The sequence below is a fragment of the Micromys minutus genome, assembly GCF_963924665.1.
Source record: "Micromys minutus genome assembly, chromosome: 3".
In the NCBI taxonomy this organism is placed as follows: domain Eukaryota; kingdom Metazoa; phylum Chordata; class Mammalia; order Rodentia; family Muridae; genus Micromys; species Micromys minutus.
Window position 1 is genome coordinate 23,730,092 of NC_137972.1, and position 18,008 is coordinate 23,748,099.

The following is an 18,008-nucleotide window of genomic DNA, read 5'->3' on the forward strand; positions in this document are numbered from 1 at the left end:
CTTAGCCAGAATAACTAGAGGGCAAAGAGAGAGTATCCAAATTAACAAAATCAGAAATGAAGTGGAGACATAACAAGAGAAACTGAGTAAATTAAAGAAATCACCAGATCATACCACAAAAGCCTATACTCAACAATAGTAGAAAATCTGGAGGAAATGGAAATTTTCTAGACAGATACCAGATACCAAAGTTAAATGAAGATTAGATAAACCATCTAAACAGACCCATAGCATCTAAAGAAATAGAAGCAGTCATTAAAAGCCTCCCAGCCAAAATAAAAAAAAGGACCAGATGGGTTAAGAGGAAAATTCTATCAGAATTTTATAGAAGACCTCAAACATATACTCTCTAAACTATTTCACAAAATAGAAACTAAAGGAACACTATTCAACTCATTCTTTGAAGCCACAGTTATGCTCATACCTAAACAAAACAATGACACTACAAAGAAAGGAAACATTAGACCATTTTTTTCCATAAACATCAATGCAAAAATACTCAATAAAATTATTGCAAACCAAATCCAAGAACATGTCGAAACAATCATCCACAAATGTATGCTTTATCGCAGGGAAGCAGGAATGGTTCAACATATGGAAATCCATCAATCTAATCTACCATATAAACAAACTCAAAGAAAAGAAACCACATGATCCTCTCACTAGATGCTGAGAAAGCATTTGACAAAATTCAACACTATTTCATGATAAAAGTCTTAGAAAAAGCAGGAATCCAAGACCCATACCTAACCATAGTAAAAGCAATATACAGCAAACCAGTAGCTAACATCAAACTAAATGGAGAGAAACCTGAAGCAATCCCATTAAATCAGGGACTAGAAAAAGGTGCCCACTATCCCCCTACCTATTCAATATAGTACTGGAAGTCCTGTCCACAGCAATTAGACAACAAAAAGAAATCAAACAGATTCACATTGGTAAGGTAGAAGTCAAAATATCACTATTTGCAGATGATATGATTGTATACTGAAGTGACCCCAAACATTCCACCAGAGAACTTTTACAACTAATAAACAACTTCAGCAAAGAGGCTGGATATTCAATTAACTCAAACATATCATCTTCCTTTCTCTACGCAATGGATAAACAGGCTGAGAAAGAAATTAAGGAATCAACACCCTTCACAATAGTCACAATAACTATAAAATACCTTGGTGTGACCCTAACCAATCAAATGAACATTTTGTATGACAAGAACTTCAAGACTCTGAAGAAGGAAATTGAAGACATCAGAAGATGGAAATATCTTCCATGCATGTAAATTAGAAGGATCAATATTGTAAAAATTATCATCTTTCTTAGAGCAATCTGATTCAAGGAAATCCCTATCAAAATTATAACTCAATTCTTTATGGAGTTGGAAAATTCAATTTGCAAATTCATCTGGAATAACAAAAAACCTAGAATAGCAAAATCTATTCTCCATAATAAAAATGCTTGTGGGGGAATCACCTTCCATAATCTCAAGCTATATTACAAAGCAATTGTGATTTTAAAAATGCACAGTATTGTTACAGATATATGCAGGTAGATCAATGGATCAGAATTGAAGATCCAGAAATGAACCCACACACCTTTGGTCATTTGAACTTTGGCAAAGGATCTAAAAACATTTAATGGCAAAATGACAGCCTCTTCAGCAAATGGTGTCGGTTCAGCTGGTAGTCAGCATGCAGAAGAAAGCAAATCAATCCTTTCCTATCTCTTTGTACAAACCTCAAGTGCAAGTGGATCAAAGACCTCCACATAAAACAAGTTACACTGAAACTATTAGAATATAAAGTGGGTAAGAGCTTAGAAAACATAGACAAAGGGGACAAATTCCTGAACAGAACAACAATGGCTTATGCTCTAAGACCAACAATTGAAAAATGGGACCTCATGAAATTGCAAAGCTTCTGTAAGGCTAAGAACACTGTTAAGATTGTGAAAGTATCTTTACTAATTCTACATCTGAAAGAAAGCTAGTATCCAATATACATAGAACTCAGGAATCTAGACTCTAGAGAGTCAAATAATCCTATTAGAAATGCTGTACAGAGCTAATCAAAGAATTCATATCTGATGAATACTGAATGACCTAGAAGCATCTAAAGAAATGCTCAACATACCTACTCATCAGGGAAATACAAACCAAAAAATGCTGAGATTTTACCTCACACCAGTTATAATGGCTAAGATCAAAAACTAAGGCAACAGCAGATGCTGGCAAAGATTTGGAGGAAGAGGAAGACTCCTCCAATGTTGGTGGGGTTGTAAGCTAGAACAACCACTCTGTAAATCAATCTGTCAGTTCCTTAGAAAATTGGACATAGTACTACGTGAAAACCCACCTATTCCACTCCTGGGCCTATACCTCAAAGATGCTCCAACATCTAACAATAATACATGATCCACATGTTTATAGCGCCCTTATTTATAATAGCCAGAAGCTGTAATAAACCCAGATGTCCATCAACAAATGACTCGATACAGAACGTGTGGTACATTTACACAATGAAGTACTCTTTTATTAAAAACTATGACTTCATGAAATTCATAGGCAAATGTGTGGAACTAGAGACTATTATCCTGAGTGAGGTAACCCAGTCACAAAAGAACACACATGGCATGCACTCACTAATAAGTGGGTATTAGCTGTAGAAAGCTCAGGAATACCCAACAAACAATTCACAGACATTATGAAGCTCAAAAAGAAAAAAAGGACAAAATAGGGATGCCCCAGTCTTTCTTACAAAAGAGATCAAAACTCTCATAGGAGGAAATGCAAGGTCAAACAGAAAACAGATTGAAGAAAAGATTACTCAGAAGTTGCCTCACCTCGGGATCCAACACATATGCAGTCAACAAATCCAAGTGCCATAGCTGATCCCAAAAAGTACTTACTGGCAAGAACCAGGCAACTATGTCCCCTCATAGACATATATGCTAAAGTCATATATATGTATAATATATATAGCTGAGCATGCTTGCAGCTAACCATCGGTGTGAACTTGGGGATCCCAATCAGGATGCTAAACAATGGACCTAAGCATCTTAAAGGGGTTGCAATCTCTTGGGAAGATAACAACATTATCAATCACCTAATCCCTTCAAAACTCCCATGGAGTAAAATATCAATCTTTCTGGGTACTTTGGGAGGCCTATTGATGCAGTTGAGTATGTAGATGAAGATTGCAGTGTCTGGCATCAATGTGAGTAGAGGCTTTTGTTCCAGAGAAGGCATGTTTTCCCAATGTAGGGGAATGGCAAGGCAATGACGTAGAGAGGGGGATTAGAAGGGAGTGGACCGAGTTCCTAAAGTTTTAAAGACTGGTGAGTAGGAGATCCGGGCAGCCAGGGAGCAGAGAGATCTCTGCTGAGAGCTCACGAAAAGCACACCCCCCGCCCTGCCTGATACAGGAAACAAGGACACAGGATTGGAACCTCTGCTTCCACCTGGTGGCGACTTCAGGGCAAAGAACAGGGCTCAACCCATCTGCCACCTGGACCAGTGGAGATCCAGGGACAGAGACCAGATACAAGGGAAAGGCAACTAAGAATAAGTCTGAGGAAAGAGGTGGAAGGCTTTAAATCATTGAAAAAAAAAAACCCCATAAGACAGAAGGAACTCGGAAACACAGATTGACTGAGTTAACACTGGAAAATATTCCAAAATGATATATTATTAAGTAAAATTCTCATCATCCTTCCTATGACACTCTTCATAAGACTAGCAAAGTCAATTCCAACATTCATGTGGAAACATAAAGACCCCTATTGAATGAATTAACCATAAATAGGGAGGGTAGAGATAAATGTCAATTCATATACCAGATCATAAATTATACTATGGAGCCATGATAACACAGCAGCCTGGAGTAGGCATAGCACAAACCTTTACACATACCAAACAGAAGTCCAATAAATAAGCTCACTTATCTATAGTCTAAAACATATACTGGAGAAAAGGCAGTTGTTTTCACCAATTGCTAGGGAAACTGAATATCTAGCTACATGTAGAAAATATCAGGTGGAGTTGGCTGCCTCTCTACGCTATGCAAAAATATCCAGTCTAATCAACTCAGAGACATTAGGATAAAACTTAAAAATTTGGGGACCAGCAGTTTCTAAAGTTTTAAAGAATGGTGAGTAGAAGATCTGGGCAGCCAGGGAGCAGAGAGATCTCTGTGGAGTGCACGCACGTAAAGTGTGCCTCCGCCCTGCCCGATCCAGGGACCAGAAACACAACACTGGAACTTTTGTTTCCACCTGACGACTCTGGGGCCCAGAACAGGGCTCGGCCCATCTGCCACCTGGACTAGTGGAGATAAATGGACACAGACCAGATACAAGGGAAAGGCAAGAACATATCACTGACAACAAAATGGCAAGAGAAAAGCGAAAGAGTATATCCCAAGGAAACCAAGACAACCTGGCAACACCAAAACCCACCTCTCCCATAACAGCAAACATTGTAATGCCAAACACTCCAGAAAAAGAAGACACAGACCTGAAATCATACCTCAAGACGCTGATAGAGATACTTAAACAAGAACTGGAATAAAAGCAAAAAGAAAGAGACTTTTAAAGAGGAAACAAGAAAAACACTCAAAGAACTCAAAGAACGAGAGGAAAACAGAACAAAAGAGATGAAGGAATGGAAAAGGAAATTTAAAACAGAAATGGACACAATAAAGAAAACACTAAAAGAGATAACCCTAGAGGTAGAACACCAAAAAAAGAAATCATGAGTCACAGAAGCAAGCATTTCGAATAGACTACAAGAAATGGAAGAGAGAATCTCGGGGGCAGAAGACAACATTGCAAACATAGACAAAACAGCCAGAGAAGATGCAAAAAACAAAAAGCTCCTAACCCAAAATGTCCAGGAAATCCAAGACACAATGAGAAGACCAAACCTAAGGATAATAAAAATAGAAGAGGGAGAAGAGTATCCACTAAGAGGCACAGTAAATATCTTCAACAAAATCATAGAAGAAAACTTCCCTACCCTCAAGAATGAGATGACCACGAGCATAAAAAAAGCCTTCAGAATTCCAAACAGGTTGGACCAGAAAAGAAATACCTCCCAACACATAATAGAAAAAACATCAAGTGCCCAAAGCAAAGAAAGAATACTAAAAAGGAAAAAGGTCAGGTAACATATAAAGGCAGGCCAATCAGAATCACACCCGATTTCTCAACAAAGACTATGAAAGCTAGAAGAGCCTGGACAGACATCATGCACACCCTAAGAGAGCACAAGGGGCAGCCCAAGCTGCTAAATCCAGCAAAAATGTCAATCACCATAGATGGAGAGATGAAGATATTTCAAGACAAATCACAGACACAACTCAACTCACAAAAGCAATAATAGCAGGAAACAGAAACAACTATTCCTTGATATCTATTAACAAAAATGTACTCAACTCCCCAATAAAGAGACATAGGCTATCAAATTGGATACATATAAAAAATCGCGCATTTTGCTGCATACAGGAAACTCATCTCAGAGACAAAGACAGACACTATCTCAGAGTAAAAGTGTGGGAAAAAAACTTCCAAGAAAACAGCCCCAAGAAGCAAGCTGAAGTGGCTATGCTAATAACGAATGAAGTAAATTTCCAACCAAAAGTTATCAAAAAAGATAAGAAAGGACACTTTTTACTCATTACTGGGGAAATCTGCCATGAGGAACTCTCAATCCTTAACATATATGATCCAAATAAAAAATCACCCACATTCATAAAAGAAACCCTACTAAAGCTCAAATAATACATTTCACCCCACACAATAATAGTGGGAGACTTTAATACCCCACTCTCACCAATGGGCAGATCATGGAAACAGAAACTGAATAAGGACACTGCAAAACTAGCAGAGACTTTGAACCAACTAGAATTAATAGATATCTACAGAACATATCATCCAAAAGTAAAAGAATACACCTTCTTCTCATCACCCCATGGCACCATCTCGAAAATTGACCACATAATTGGACACAGAAAGATCCTCAATCGATATAAGAAGATTGAAATACTCCCATGCATCCTCTCAGATCACCATGGTCTACAGCTGATCTTTAACAACAACAAAGACAACAAAAAGCCCACATACACATGGAAACTAAACAACGCTCTGTTAAAAGATAGCAAGGTCAAAGAAGAAATAAAGAAAGAAATTAAGGATTTTCAAGAATTCAACGAAAATGAAAACACAACATACCCTATGGGATACAATGAAAGCAGTACTGAGAGGAAAACTCATAGCCCTAAGTGCTTCCAAAAAGAAACTGGAGAGAACTTACATCAGCAACCTGACAGCATAGCTAAAATCCCTTGAACAAAAGGAGGCAGATATACCCAAGAAGAGTAGATGGCAAGAATTAATCAAAATTATGGCATAAATACACCAAATAGAAACAAAAAGAACCATTGAAAAAATCAACAAAACAAAGAGTTGGTTCTTTGAGAAAATCAACAAGATTGATAAACCCCTAGCCAGAATAACTAGAGGACAAAGAGAGAGTATACAAATTAACAAAATCAGAAAGGAAAGTGGAGACATAACAACTGAAATTGAGGAAATTCAAGAAATCATCAGATCCTACTACAAAAACTTATACTCCAGAAAATTGGAAAATCTGAAAGAAATGGATTAATTCCTAGACAGATACAAGATCCCAAAGTTAAATCAGGACCAAGTAAACCATCTGAATAATCCTATAACACCTAAAGAAATAGAAGAATTCATCAAAAGCCTCCCAACCAAAAAAGAGCACAGGTCCAGATGGGTTAAATGCAGAATTTTATCAGACTTTTATTGCGGATATAACACCAATACTCTCCAAACTATTCCAAAAAATAATATCAGATGGAATACTACCTAACTCATTTTTGAGGCTACAATAACCCTCGTACCTAAACCTCACAAAGACCCTACAAGGAAATAGAACTTCAGACCAATCTCACTTATGAACATTGATGCAAAAATACTCAACAAAATCCTTGCAAACCAAATCCAAGAACACATCAAAATGATCAATCATCATGAATAAGTCGGCTTCATCCCTGGGATGCAGGGATGGTTTAATATAAGGAAATCCATCAATGTAATCCACCATATAAACAAACTCAAAGAACAAAATCACATGGTCATCTCACTAGATGCCGAGAAAGCATTTGACAAAATTCAACACCACCTCATGTTAAAAGTTTTGGAAAGAACAGGAATCCAAGGTCCATACTTAAACATAATAAAAGCAATATACAGCAAACCAACAGCCAACATCAAACTTAACGGTGGGAAACTTGAAGCAATCCCACTAAAATCAGGGACTCGACAAGGCTGCCCACTCTCCCCCTACCTATTCAACATAGTACTGGAAGTCCTGGCTGGAGCAATTAGACAGCAAAAGGAGATCAAGGGGATACAAATTGGAAAGTTAAATATAAAAACATCACTCTTTGCCTATGACATGATAGTGTACTTGAATGACCCCAAAAATTCCACCCGAGAACTTCTACAGCTGATAAACAAGTTCAGCAAAGTGGCTGGATACAAAATTAACTCAAACAAATCAGTAGCCTTCCTATACTCAAAGGACAAACATGTATAGAAAGAAATTAGGGAAAAGCTACCCTTCACAATCGTCACAAAAACTATGAAATACCTTGGTGTGACTCTACCTAAGCAAGTGAAGGACCTGTATGACAAGAACTTCAAACCTCTAAAGAAGGAAATTGAGGATGATCTCAGAAAATGGAAAGATCTTTCATTCTTATGGATTGGAAGGATCAACATTTTAAAAATGGCCATCCTACCAAAAGCAATCTACAGATTCAATGTAATCCCCATCAAAATTTCAACCCAGTTCTTCATTGAGTTGGAAAGATCAATGTGCAATATCATATGAAACAACAAAAGACCTAGAATAGCGAAATCCATCCTCAACAACAAGAAAACATCTGTGGGAATCACTATTCCTGAATTCAAGCTGTATTACAAGGCTACTGTGCTAAAAACTGCATGGTACTGGTACAGAAATAGGCATGTGAATCAATGGAATACAATAGTAGATCCAGAAATGAGCCCTCGTGTATATGGTCACCTGATTTTTGACAAAGGAGTGGTAAACATTCAACGGAAAAAGACAGCCTATTCAACAAATGGTGCTGGTCCAACGGGCACTCAGCATGCAAAAGAGTAAAAATACACCCTTCATTATCTCCTTGTACAAAGCTCAAGTGTAAGTGGATCAAAGATCTCCACATTAAACCAGATACACTGAAACTATTAGATGAGAAAGTAGGGAAAACCTTAGAACACATAGGCACAGGAGAAAATTTTTTGAACAAATCACCAGTGGCTGAAGCTCTAAGGTCCAAGATTAACAAATGGGACTTAATGAGATTGCAAAGTTTCTGTAAGGCTAAAGACATTGTCAAGAAAACAAAATGGCAGCTAACAGAATGGGAAAGATTTTTACCAACTCCACATCAGATAAAGGCCTAATATCCAAGGTATACAAAAAACTCAAAAAGCTAGACACCAGAGAATCAAACAACCCTATTAAAAAATGGGGTACAGAGCTAAACAAAAAGTTCTCAGTTGAGGAATATCGAATGGCTGAGAAACATCTGAGGAAGTGCTTGACATCCTTAGCCATCAGGGAAAGGCAAATCAAAACAACCCTGAGATTCCACCTCACACCAGTCAGATTTGCCAAGATCCCAAACCCAGATGACAACAGATGCTGGTGAGATTGCAGAGAAAGAAGAACACTTCTCCACTGTTGGTGGGGTTGTAAACTAATACAACCACTCTGGAAGTCAGTCTCGTGATACCTCAGAAAATTGGACATAGTACTACCTGAAGACCCAGGTATTCCACTTCTGGGCATATACCCCAGAGACTCTTTAATACACAACAAAGATATATGCACCACAATGTTCATAGCAGCTCTATTTATAATAGCCAGAAGCTGGAAAGAACCCAGATGTCTTTCAGTAGATGAATGGATAAAAAAAATTGTGGTACATTTACACAATGGACTACTACTCAGGCACCAGAAACAATGTCTTAACCAAATTCTTAAGAAAATGGAAGCATCTAGGGAATATCATCCTGAGTGAGTTAACCCAGTCACAAAAGAACAGACATAATATGCAGTCACTGATAGTGGGATGCTAACCACAGAGGATCGCACTGCCCCAGAAACAACTCACAGACTGTATGAAGTCCAAGAAAAAATGATAACAAAAGAAAAAGTCATGCTCAGTTATTACCCACCAAGAACACATTGACAAATTCCGGGTTACACCCTGTATTACATGTACTGTTTGCTCATTGTATAAAGAAAAAAATCTTTACACACCAAGAAATCTTTGACTATTTCCAGGTTACATCTTGTTTTACATGTACTTTATGCTCTTTGTAACAAGTAAGATATTAATCACACTATCAAACCTTTAAAAAAATAAACCAAGTACTGACAAAAATGTATTGTATTCTTTTATGCAAAAAATGCTTAAAATCTGTACATTTATCTTTGTTTTTAAAAATAAAGTTGTTAAAAAAAGAAGGGAGTGGACCTTTGAGAAGGCAAATGATGGGGGTAAGGGGAGCAGGTCAGGGTAAGAGATGACATCTCAAATGTAAGTACAGCATATCTAGTAAAAATGAATGTAAATAAGAGTAATGAAGTTAGGCCATTTATGGGAAAATTGGTGTGACAAAATTAACATATTAAGGGAAATCAGACACATAAAGTCACATCTTGAAGGTTTTTCTTATCTATAGTGTTATGTTTATCACATACATGTGTGTACACTGACACACACAAATACTAGTAAATACCTGCATGCATGCATAAATGCCATCAGACATATTCATACACACAATTGCACATAACTGAACACAGTTGTATACACACAGACACACACAAAAATGCACATACTCACACACATACTCACACACACACACACACACACACACACACAGAGAGAGAGAGAGAGAGAGATAGAGAGAGAGAGAGAGAGAGAGAGAGAGAGAGAGAGGGAGGGAGGGAGGGAGGGAGGGAGGGAGGGAGAGAGGGAGGGAGGGAGGGAGGGAGGGAGGGAGGGAGGGAGGGAGGGAGGGAGGGAGAGAGAGAGAGAGAGAGAGAGAGAGAGAGAGAGAGAGAGAGAGAGAGAGAGAGAGAGAAATGGAAGAAATAGGGAGTAAAGGCAGAACTATGTAGAGAACCAAACATGGCTAACACAAGTGAGTATTCATTACTGTTCTGTTGCTATGTTAATGCACTATGAACCAAGCAACTAATGGAAAGAATAGTGTATTGGGGCCTATGGTTCCAGGGGTACCAGAGTCTAGCATGGCGAGAAGCATGGCAGGAGGAACATGTGATGGCACAGTTAGCTGAATGGTCACATCTTCACCTGCAAGATGAGAAGGTGGCCCTGGAGTAAGATGAGGATATATCAATGCCAAAATTCTTCTGCACTGATGTCTTTATTCCATGAAAACTGCATCATCCAGAAGAGGGGAGCCACATAAAAGCCACATGCTTTTTGCAAGCTTGATCAAGAAGAACAAAATTAAAAGCATCGCATTTCCCATTCAGAATAGTTTTATAAAATTATAGCAGTACAGACACAGCCTATAACATGCACACATCACAGAGGAGCTGAAGAGAATCCAGAAACCAAGGAACACATGAGACACAAAGAGCACACAAAGGATGGTATGTCTCTTCTACAATTGCTGTTGTGAAAACAGGGTGAGAAACTCTAGTTGGATTTTGTCTGTTTCATATACCAAATTAAAGCAGATCAAAAACTTCAGAATAAAAATCTCCTAGAGTAAGTCAGAGAGAGAGAGAAGTCCTTTAGTACCATTGGTCTTGATGAAGATATTTTCACATATGATATAAAAACAGTCAATAAAAGCTCAAATAAACTACCCTACAGAGAAAGCATCTGCACAACAAAGAAAATAACCAACAGTCTAGGAATGAAAAATAATGGCAAACAAGACACCTAGTGGAGGGTTATTATCCCAAGTTTATAGGTAATTAATCAAATTATTTAGTCAAAAAGTTAAAATAAGAAAAAGCATCTGTTAGACGTTTTTTAAAAAAGTGATACATGTAGTAATATTTAACATCACTGACCTCAGAGACAGGCAAATAACCGTACCACTTTGTATGTGTTAGCATGCCTGGTGTCAAAACACAAAACACACAAAAGATTTATGTAATCAAGAGATTTTATGAGCCCTTGTCCAGTAATAACCTTTCACTCTTGGGTTATAAACTCTACACAAATTCAGTGGATCCCACCTATAATACAGAGGCATGAGAATTAATGAGGTCTGGTTGGGAGAAAGGCTCTAACAGGGGATCAGGAGGTAGAGAATGCACAACATTCATTATTTTAGTGTTTGAAAGAACCAAACCCCAAGCAAATTTAAACAATCTCAAAAAAATAAAGTGTTGACACCTATGTAGATGAAGAAACTCTGGTACATTGTTAGAACTCAATAGATTTGAAATGATAGGCAGGTATAGAGGGAAAACATGGGGAAAGTTGATGTGTCATGATTAGTGTCATTCCATTCAATCATTCTTCATTTTAGAGAAACTGTTATTGTTTCAGTTGAGGTTGGTGTTTGATTTTCGAGATGAGGTCTGTCTATACAGCCCAAGCTGGTTTCAAACTCATGAGCTACACAAGCTGGAGAACACTCACAGATGACAATGTCTATCCTTATAGAACTATGTGTTCTTTCTAAAATTTGTTTATCAGAATAAAGCAAATTAAAGGCATCAAATATCATAAAATATGCTATATTTACACTGGTAAAAGGCATTTGAGTTGTATTCTAAAGTCTCTTCACAAAACAATAAAAGCAATAATAAAAAGATGTGACCATAAAAAGGGCATCAATATTATTGTTTGAATGTGGTTAAAATAGGAAAATAATTATTTTCAGCATCATGCTTATATCATTTTCTGATAGAAATTTTAGTTTAATTTTAAACATTACAATGTGTTTTTAAATTTTATCTTTAATTAGAGAGTAACTATGAAAGGTCTTGAATTAAAATACAGAATTTACAAGCCAAAGCCCAACACCCAAGGAAAACACAAGACCATCTACTGCTACCTTCCATGGGAGAGGAGCCTGGGATACATCTTTATGGAGTGAGTCTCCTTCCACTCTGAGTGACAGCTCCTCATGCAGTGCCTGGGCAATGTCATACACAGCTGCATGGACTTTAAAGCTATAGGATGAGGTATCCATATCCCAAACATCCAAAGGTCTTGTGCTCAGGGTGCCATTTTGCTCACATTGAGTTAGTATCCTGACTTTATTCTGATAGAAATTTGGACATTCAAATAAGATTGACCACATATTCTGAAGAAAAATATCGTGAGGGTATTTTCTAGGTTGAATATTTTCAAGAAAATCCTTGAATCCCAGAATTTGATCCATGCGAACAGAAAATGATAATGCCCCACCAAAGAACTTATAAGATAAATATTGGTGAAAAGGAAATGTGGGGAATATCCAGTCAGAAGTTGTGATCCAAACATTATCAAAAACAGTATAGCGAATGATGTTATTAACAAATCTCAGAAGAGAATATGTGTCACCAAATGCAACAATAACACGTGTCAATGTGAATCTTTCAATAAAAATTTCCTTCTTTACTGTGTTCGTAACATGAAATTCTGGAACCTTTTCTGCAAATGCAACACAAAGTCCATGGTTGGTCATCTCCTCTGTGATGTCCCTAAGGAAGACTTCTCCCCTCATATCATCTGTAACAACCAGGCCAACCCAGACCCAATTGAAGTGTAGCAGCAGTTGAATAATTCCCTGGTACAGGGCTGTGGAGTGCACAGGAAACTGGTAAGGAGACTGGAGCTGGACTCTGGTCTCAAGACTCTGGTCAAAAGGAGCATAGGTGACCTAAACAAAAAGTCATCACTAAAAACATTACAATTATGTTCTCAAATGATTTGGTTTATGTCTCCTCTTAAAGAATCCTAGGACAAATTATACAGTTAAATAACTTTGATAAGAAATACTAATTTGTTACCTATGACCCATCACTTACATTTAGTGCTTACATGAAATGTGTCTGTTTATTTTCACTTTTGTAAAACATATCAAACAGGGACATGTAGTGTCTTTCTCAGTCTCTTATCTCAAGCAATACCAGTCAAACAAGAGCATTTGTAAACCTGTCACTTCCCATACCAAAATTTTCTCTTACTGATATGTAAGTGGAGAAACATGAAAACTAAAGGCCCCTTTACTTGAAGTTACAAATTTATAACTAATTAACCAATAAAAAAGAATTGAATAAACATTTTAAAACCCACTAGTAAAATCTATATTTCCCTAGAGGTTCGTATTTTTTGTCTTTCTGTAATGCTTAATCTGCAGTCAACTACCCTAAATTAAACTTGCTTAGGAGAAAAGGCGGTCTATCTACCTCAATGAATGTTGTAGTTTCTTTTTAACAGTGTTCTCTAGTCACTCCCATGGCATTGTTATCATTTTTACCACAAAATATCAGCTGAGATGAGTACACTGCGAACTCATGCACTTTAGGGCAGCTCCTCTGGGGTTCGGAGTGTACTATATCATTAATTTGCCAAATCAAATGATAAAATAGTAAAATTCACTTAGTTTATTGGCATAAAAATGTACTTATTTAAAATGTGCTCCTGAATGATATCCAGAATTTTTATTTTTTCTTTTATTAAGGAATGTATTGCATTGTTTGACCAACACTATCAATCTGCCTCACTGAAATTTCTATCTCTCCTTACACTGGTGGTATCAGAATATCCCAGTGTCTCCTGCTTAGATTAAGATTTAACCCCTAATTCCACAGAAATCCCCTAAATAATCTCGTAAAATTTGATGCCCACTAGGTTATGTTCCAATCCATAGCTAATGCCCTGGTTCCATTCATTGACTTCTTTCCAGGCATCTGAAATTGAATGTTTAATGAACATTTTACTTATGGAATCAAAACTAATAGTAATCAAATAAAGACACTCAATACATGTTAATTGATTAGGAGAGAGGGATAGTTGAGGAAAAGGAGGAGAAATAGGAAAGAAGAAATCAGAAAAGCAAACATGAATACATTGATAAAGGAAGCAGTAGCATACAGAAATGTTTACTATTAGTGAAGCACAAAAGTAAGCAATTTAAATATATGATATAACTTGATACAATTTTTGGCTTATTAAACATTGATAATGAGCTCACGAGGGCCTGTGAAAATAGTTTATAATAATGTTTAATTAAATATTTGACTCAGGATCTGCACACAGGAGGCTGAGCTCCCACAACAGTTGCACAGGTGCTTTTCCACCTAAACCAAGAGAGACTGAGCCCCAGGCCCAGGGAGGGAACACCATGAGTTCTCAGAGCGCAAGGAGCACAGTACTCTCTGGAAAATTGTGGCACCTTTCCAGTCCACAATGAGGGCCAGGTCACCACTGGAACTCAGGATCTACCCACAGGAGGCTGAGCTCCTGGATCAGCTGCATAAGTGGTTTTCCACCTGGACCAATGGTGAGCCTGATGCACGGACCTGCTGGCTGTCCAGGTAAGAGAATGCCAGGAGTTCTCAGAGCACAGGGAGTGTGGTGCTCTCTGGAAAAGGGTCCTTTTTGGCTGAGAAAGAGACAGGTAACTGCCATTAGGACCTATAGGCAGGAGGCTGAGCTCCCAGAACAGCCTCACAAGAGCTCTCACACCTGAGCCTACAAAGACAGAACAGAGTCACTGTCATCAGAACTCACTGCCTGCTGACAAAGTGCCAAACACCCAGAAACTATCTCTCTCATGAAAGCATGGGCCTTCAGATACACAAGAGACAAGCACCAGTCAGAAACAAAAGATCACCTATAATCACTGACATGAAGATGACAAGGGGAAAGCACAAGAACCCAAGCAATGGAAACCAAGACAACCTGGCACCATCAGAACACAGTTTTACAACCACCACAACTAGTGAATTTCCCAACACTCCAGAAATAAAATTATACTTCCTGATGATGATGAAGATCTTCTCTTCAAGAATCTCATAAATAACTCTCTTAAACAATTACAGGAGAATCACTAGAAATCACTCAAAGAACTACAAGAAAATACAACCAAACAGTTGAAGGAATTGAAAAAAAATGGATACAATAAAAAATCACAGAAAGAGACAAGCTTGAAGATAGGAAACTTAAGAAAGAAATCAAGAGTCATAAATACAAGCATCACCAACAGACAGCAAGAGATGAAAGAGAGGATCTCAGGTGCAGAGGACAACATAGAAAACATAGACAAAACACTCAGTGAAGATGCAAAAACTAAAAAGCTACTAACCAAAAATATCCAGGAGTTCCAGGACAGAATGAGAAGACCAAACCTAATGATAATAGGTGTAGAAGAAGGCAAAGAATATCAACTAAAAGGCACAGTAAATATCATCAACAAAAATTATAGAAGAAAACTTTCCTACCCTTAAGAATGAGATGATGATGAACAAAAAAGAAGCATACAGAACTACAAATAGATTGGACCAGAAAGGAAATACTTCCAGACACATAATAGTCAAATCAACAATTATTCAAAACAAAAAAAGAATATTAAAATCAGTAAGGAAAAAAGGACAGGTAACGTATAAAGGCAGACCAATCAAAACTACATAAGACTTCTCAACAGAGACTATGAAAGCTAGAAGATCCTGGACAGACATTATACAGACCCTAAGAGAACACAAATGCCATCACAGTTTACTATATCCAGCAAAACTCTCAATTACCACAGATGGACATACCAAGATATTTCAGGACAAAACCAAATTTAAACAATATCTGTACACAAATCTAGCCCTAGGGAGGATAATAAAAAATTCAACACAAAAAGGGAAACTACACCCTAGCAAAAGCAAGAAAATAATCATGCAAGGAAACCAAAAGAAGACAAACATAGTTCTACCTCTAAAAACAAAAATAACAGAAAACAACAATTAATATTCACTAATACAAGTTAACACCAATGGACTCAATTCCCCAATAAAGAGACATAGTCTATCAGACTGGATACATAAACAGAATCCAGGATTTTGCTGCATACAGGAAACTCATCTCAGTGAGACAAAGACAAACACTACCACAGAGTAAAAGGCTGGGAAAACCGTCCAAGCAAATGGTCCCAAGAAACAAGCTGGAGTAGACATTCTAATACTGAATAAAATAGATTCTCAACCAAAAGTTATCAAAAAAGTTAGGGAAAACACTTTTTACTCATCACAGGAAGAATCTAACAAGATGAATTATAAATCCTGAACATCTATGCAGCCACATTCATAAAAGAAACCCTACTAAAACTCAAAGCATATATTGTATCACAGAGTATATTAGTGGGAGGCTTCAACAACCCACTCTCATCAAGAAACAGATCATGGAAACAGACACTGGAGACACAGCAAAACTAGCAGAGGTCATGAAATAATTGTAATTAACAGACCTCTACAAAAAATTTCATTATAAAACAAAAAATCATACCTTACTTTCAGAAACTCATGGTACCTTCTCCAAAACTGACCATATAGACTCTCATAAAACAAGCCTCAACAGATATAAGAAGACTGAAATACTCCCATGCATTCCATCAGATCACCATGGACTAAGGTAATAACAACAAAGACAACAAAAAATCCACATACACATGGAAGCTGAACACTGTGCTACTCAATGATAACATGGTCAAGTAAGAAATAAAGAAAGAAATTAAGGATTTTTTTTTAGAGTTTAATAAAAATGAAAGCACAACATACCCAAACCTATGGGATGCAAAGAAAGCAGTACTAAGAAGAAAACACAGAGCTCTGGGTGCCTACAAAAAGAAACTGGAGAGAGCATACACTAGCAGCTTGACAGCACAGCTGAAAGCTCTAGAACAAAAAGAGCAGCTACGTCCCAGAGGAGGAGACAGCAAAAAATCATGAAATTCAGTCCAGAAATCAACCAAGAAGAAACAAAAGAACAATACAAATAATCAACAAAACCAGGAGTTGGTTCTTTGAAAAAATCAACAAGATCTATAAACACTTAGCCAGACTAACTAGAGGACACAAAGTATCCAAATTAACAAAATCAAAAATGAAAGGGGAAAATAACAACAGAAACTGAGGAAATACAAGAAATCATTAGATCCTACTATAAAAGTCTATACTCAACATAATTGGAAAATCGGAAAAGAGTTGAACAAATCTCTAGAAAGATATCAGATACTAAATTAAATCAGGATAAGATAAACCATCTAAGCAGTCCCATATCACTCAAAAAATAGAAGCAGTCATCAAAAGTCTCCCAAACAAAAAAATGCCAACACCAGATTGGTTCAGTGTAGAATTCTTTTAGACTTTCATAGAAGAACCAATACCAATATTTTCCAAAATATTCTACAAAATATATAAGAGAGAACACTACCCAATTCATACTTTTAAACCACAATTACTCCCATACCCAAACCACACAAAGACCCCACAAGAAAATAGAACTTCAGCCTACTTTCACTCATGAATATTGATAAAAAATACTTATTAAATTCTTGCAAATCAAATCGAAGAACACATCAAAATAACCATTTACCAAGATCAAGGAGGCTTCATTTCTGGGATGCAGGAGCAGTTCAATATATGGAAATTGGTCAACATAATCCACCATATAAACAAACTTAAGAACAATCACATTATCATCTCACTAGATGCTGAGAAAGCATTTGAAACAATTCAACATGTCAAAGTCTTGGAAAGAACAGGAATCCAAGGCCCATACCCAAACATAATAAAAGCAATATACAGCAAACCAGTAGCCAACATAAAACTAAATGGAGAGAAACTTGAGTCAATCCTATTAAAATCAGGGACTAGACAAGGCTGCTCACCCTTCCCTGTACATACTCAATACAGTATTGGA

The 18,008-nt window shown here is 37.2% G+C and overlaps 1 protein-coding gene across 1 annotated transcript in view; it reads right to left on the reverse strand.

The window, feature by feature from the left end:
- LOC308418848 (vomeronasal type-2 receptor 26-like) overlaps positions 1–18,008 on the reverse strand; it is a gene marked incomplete at both ends in the record, with an annotated part of 67,506 nt that overhangs the window by 29,287 nt on the left and 20,211 nt on the right. The window contains one exon of the mRNA XM_080914406.1: positions 12,169–12,978. Coding sequence (XP_080770532.1) covers positions 12,169–12,978 — 810 coding nt within the window. The remainder of the gene's footprint in view (positions 1–12,168; positions 12,979–18,008) is intronic.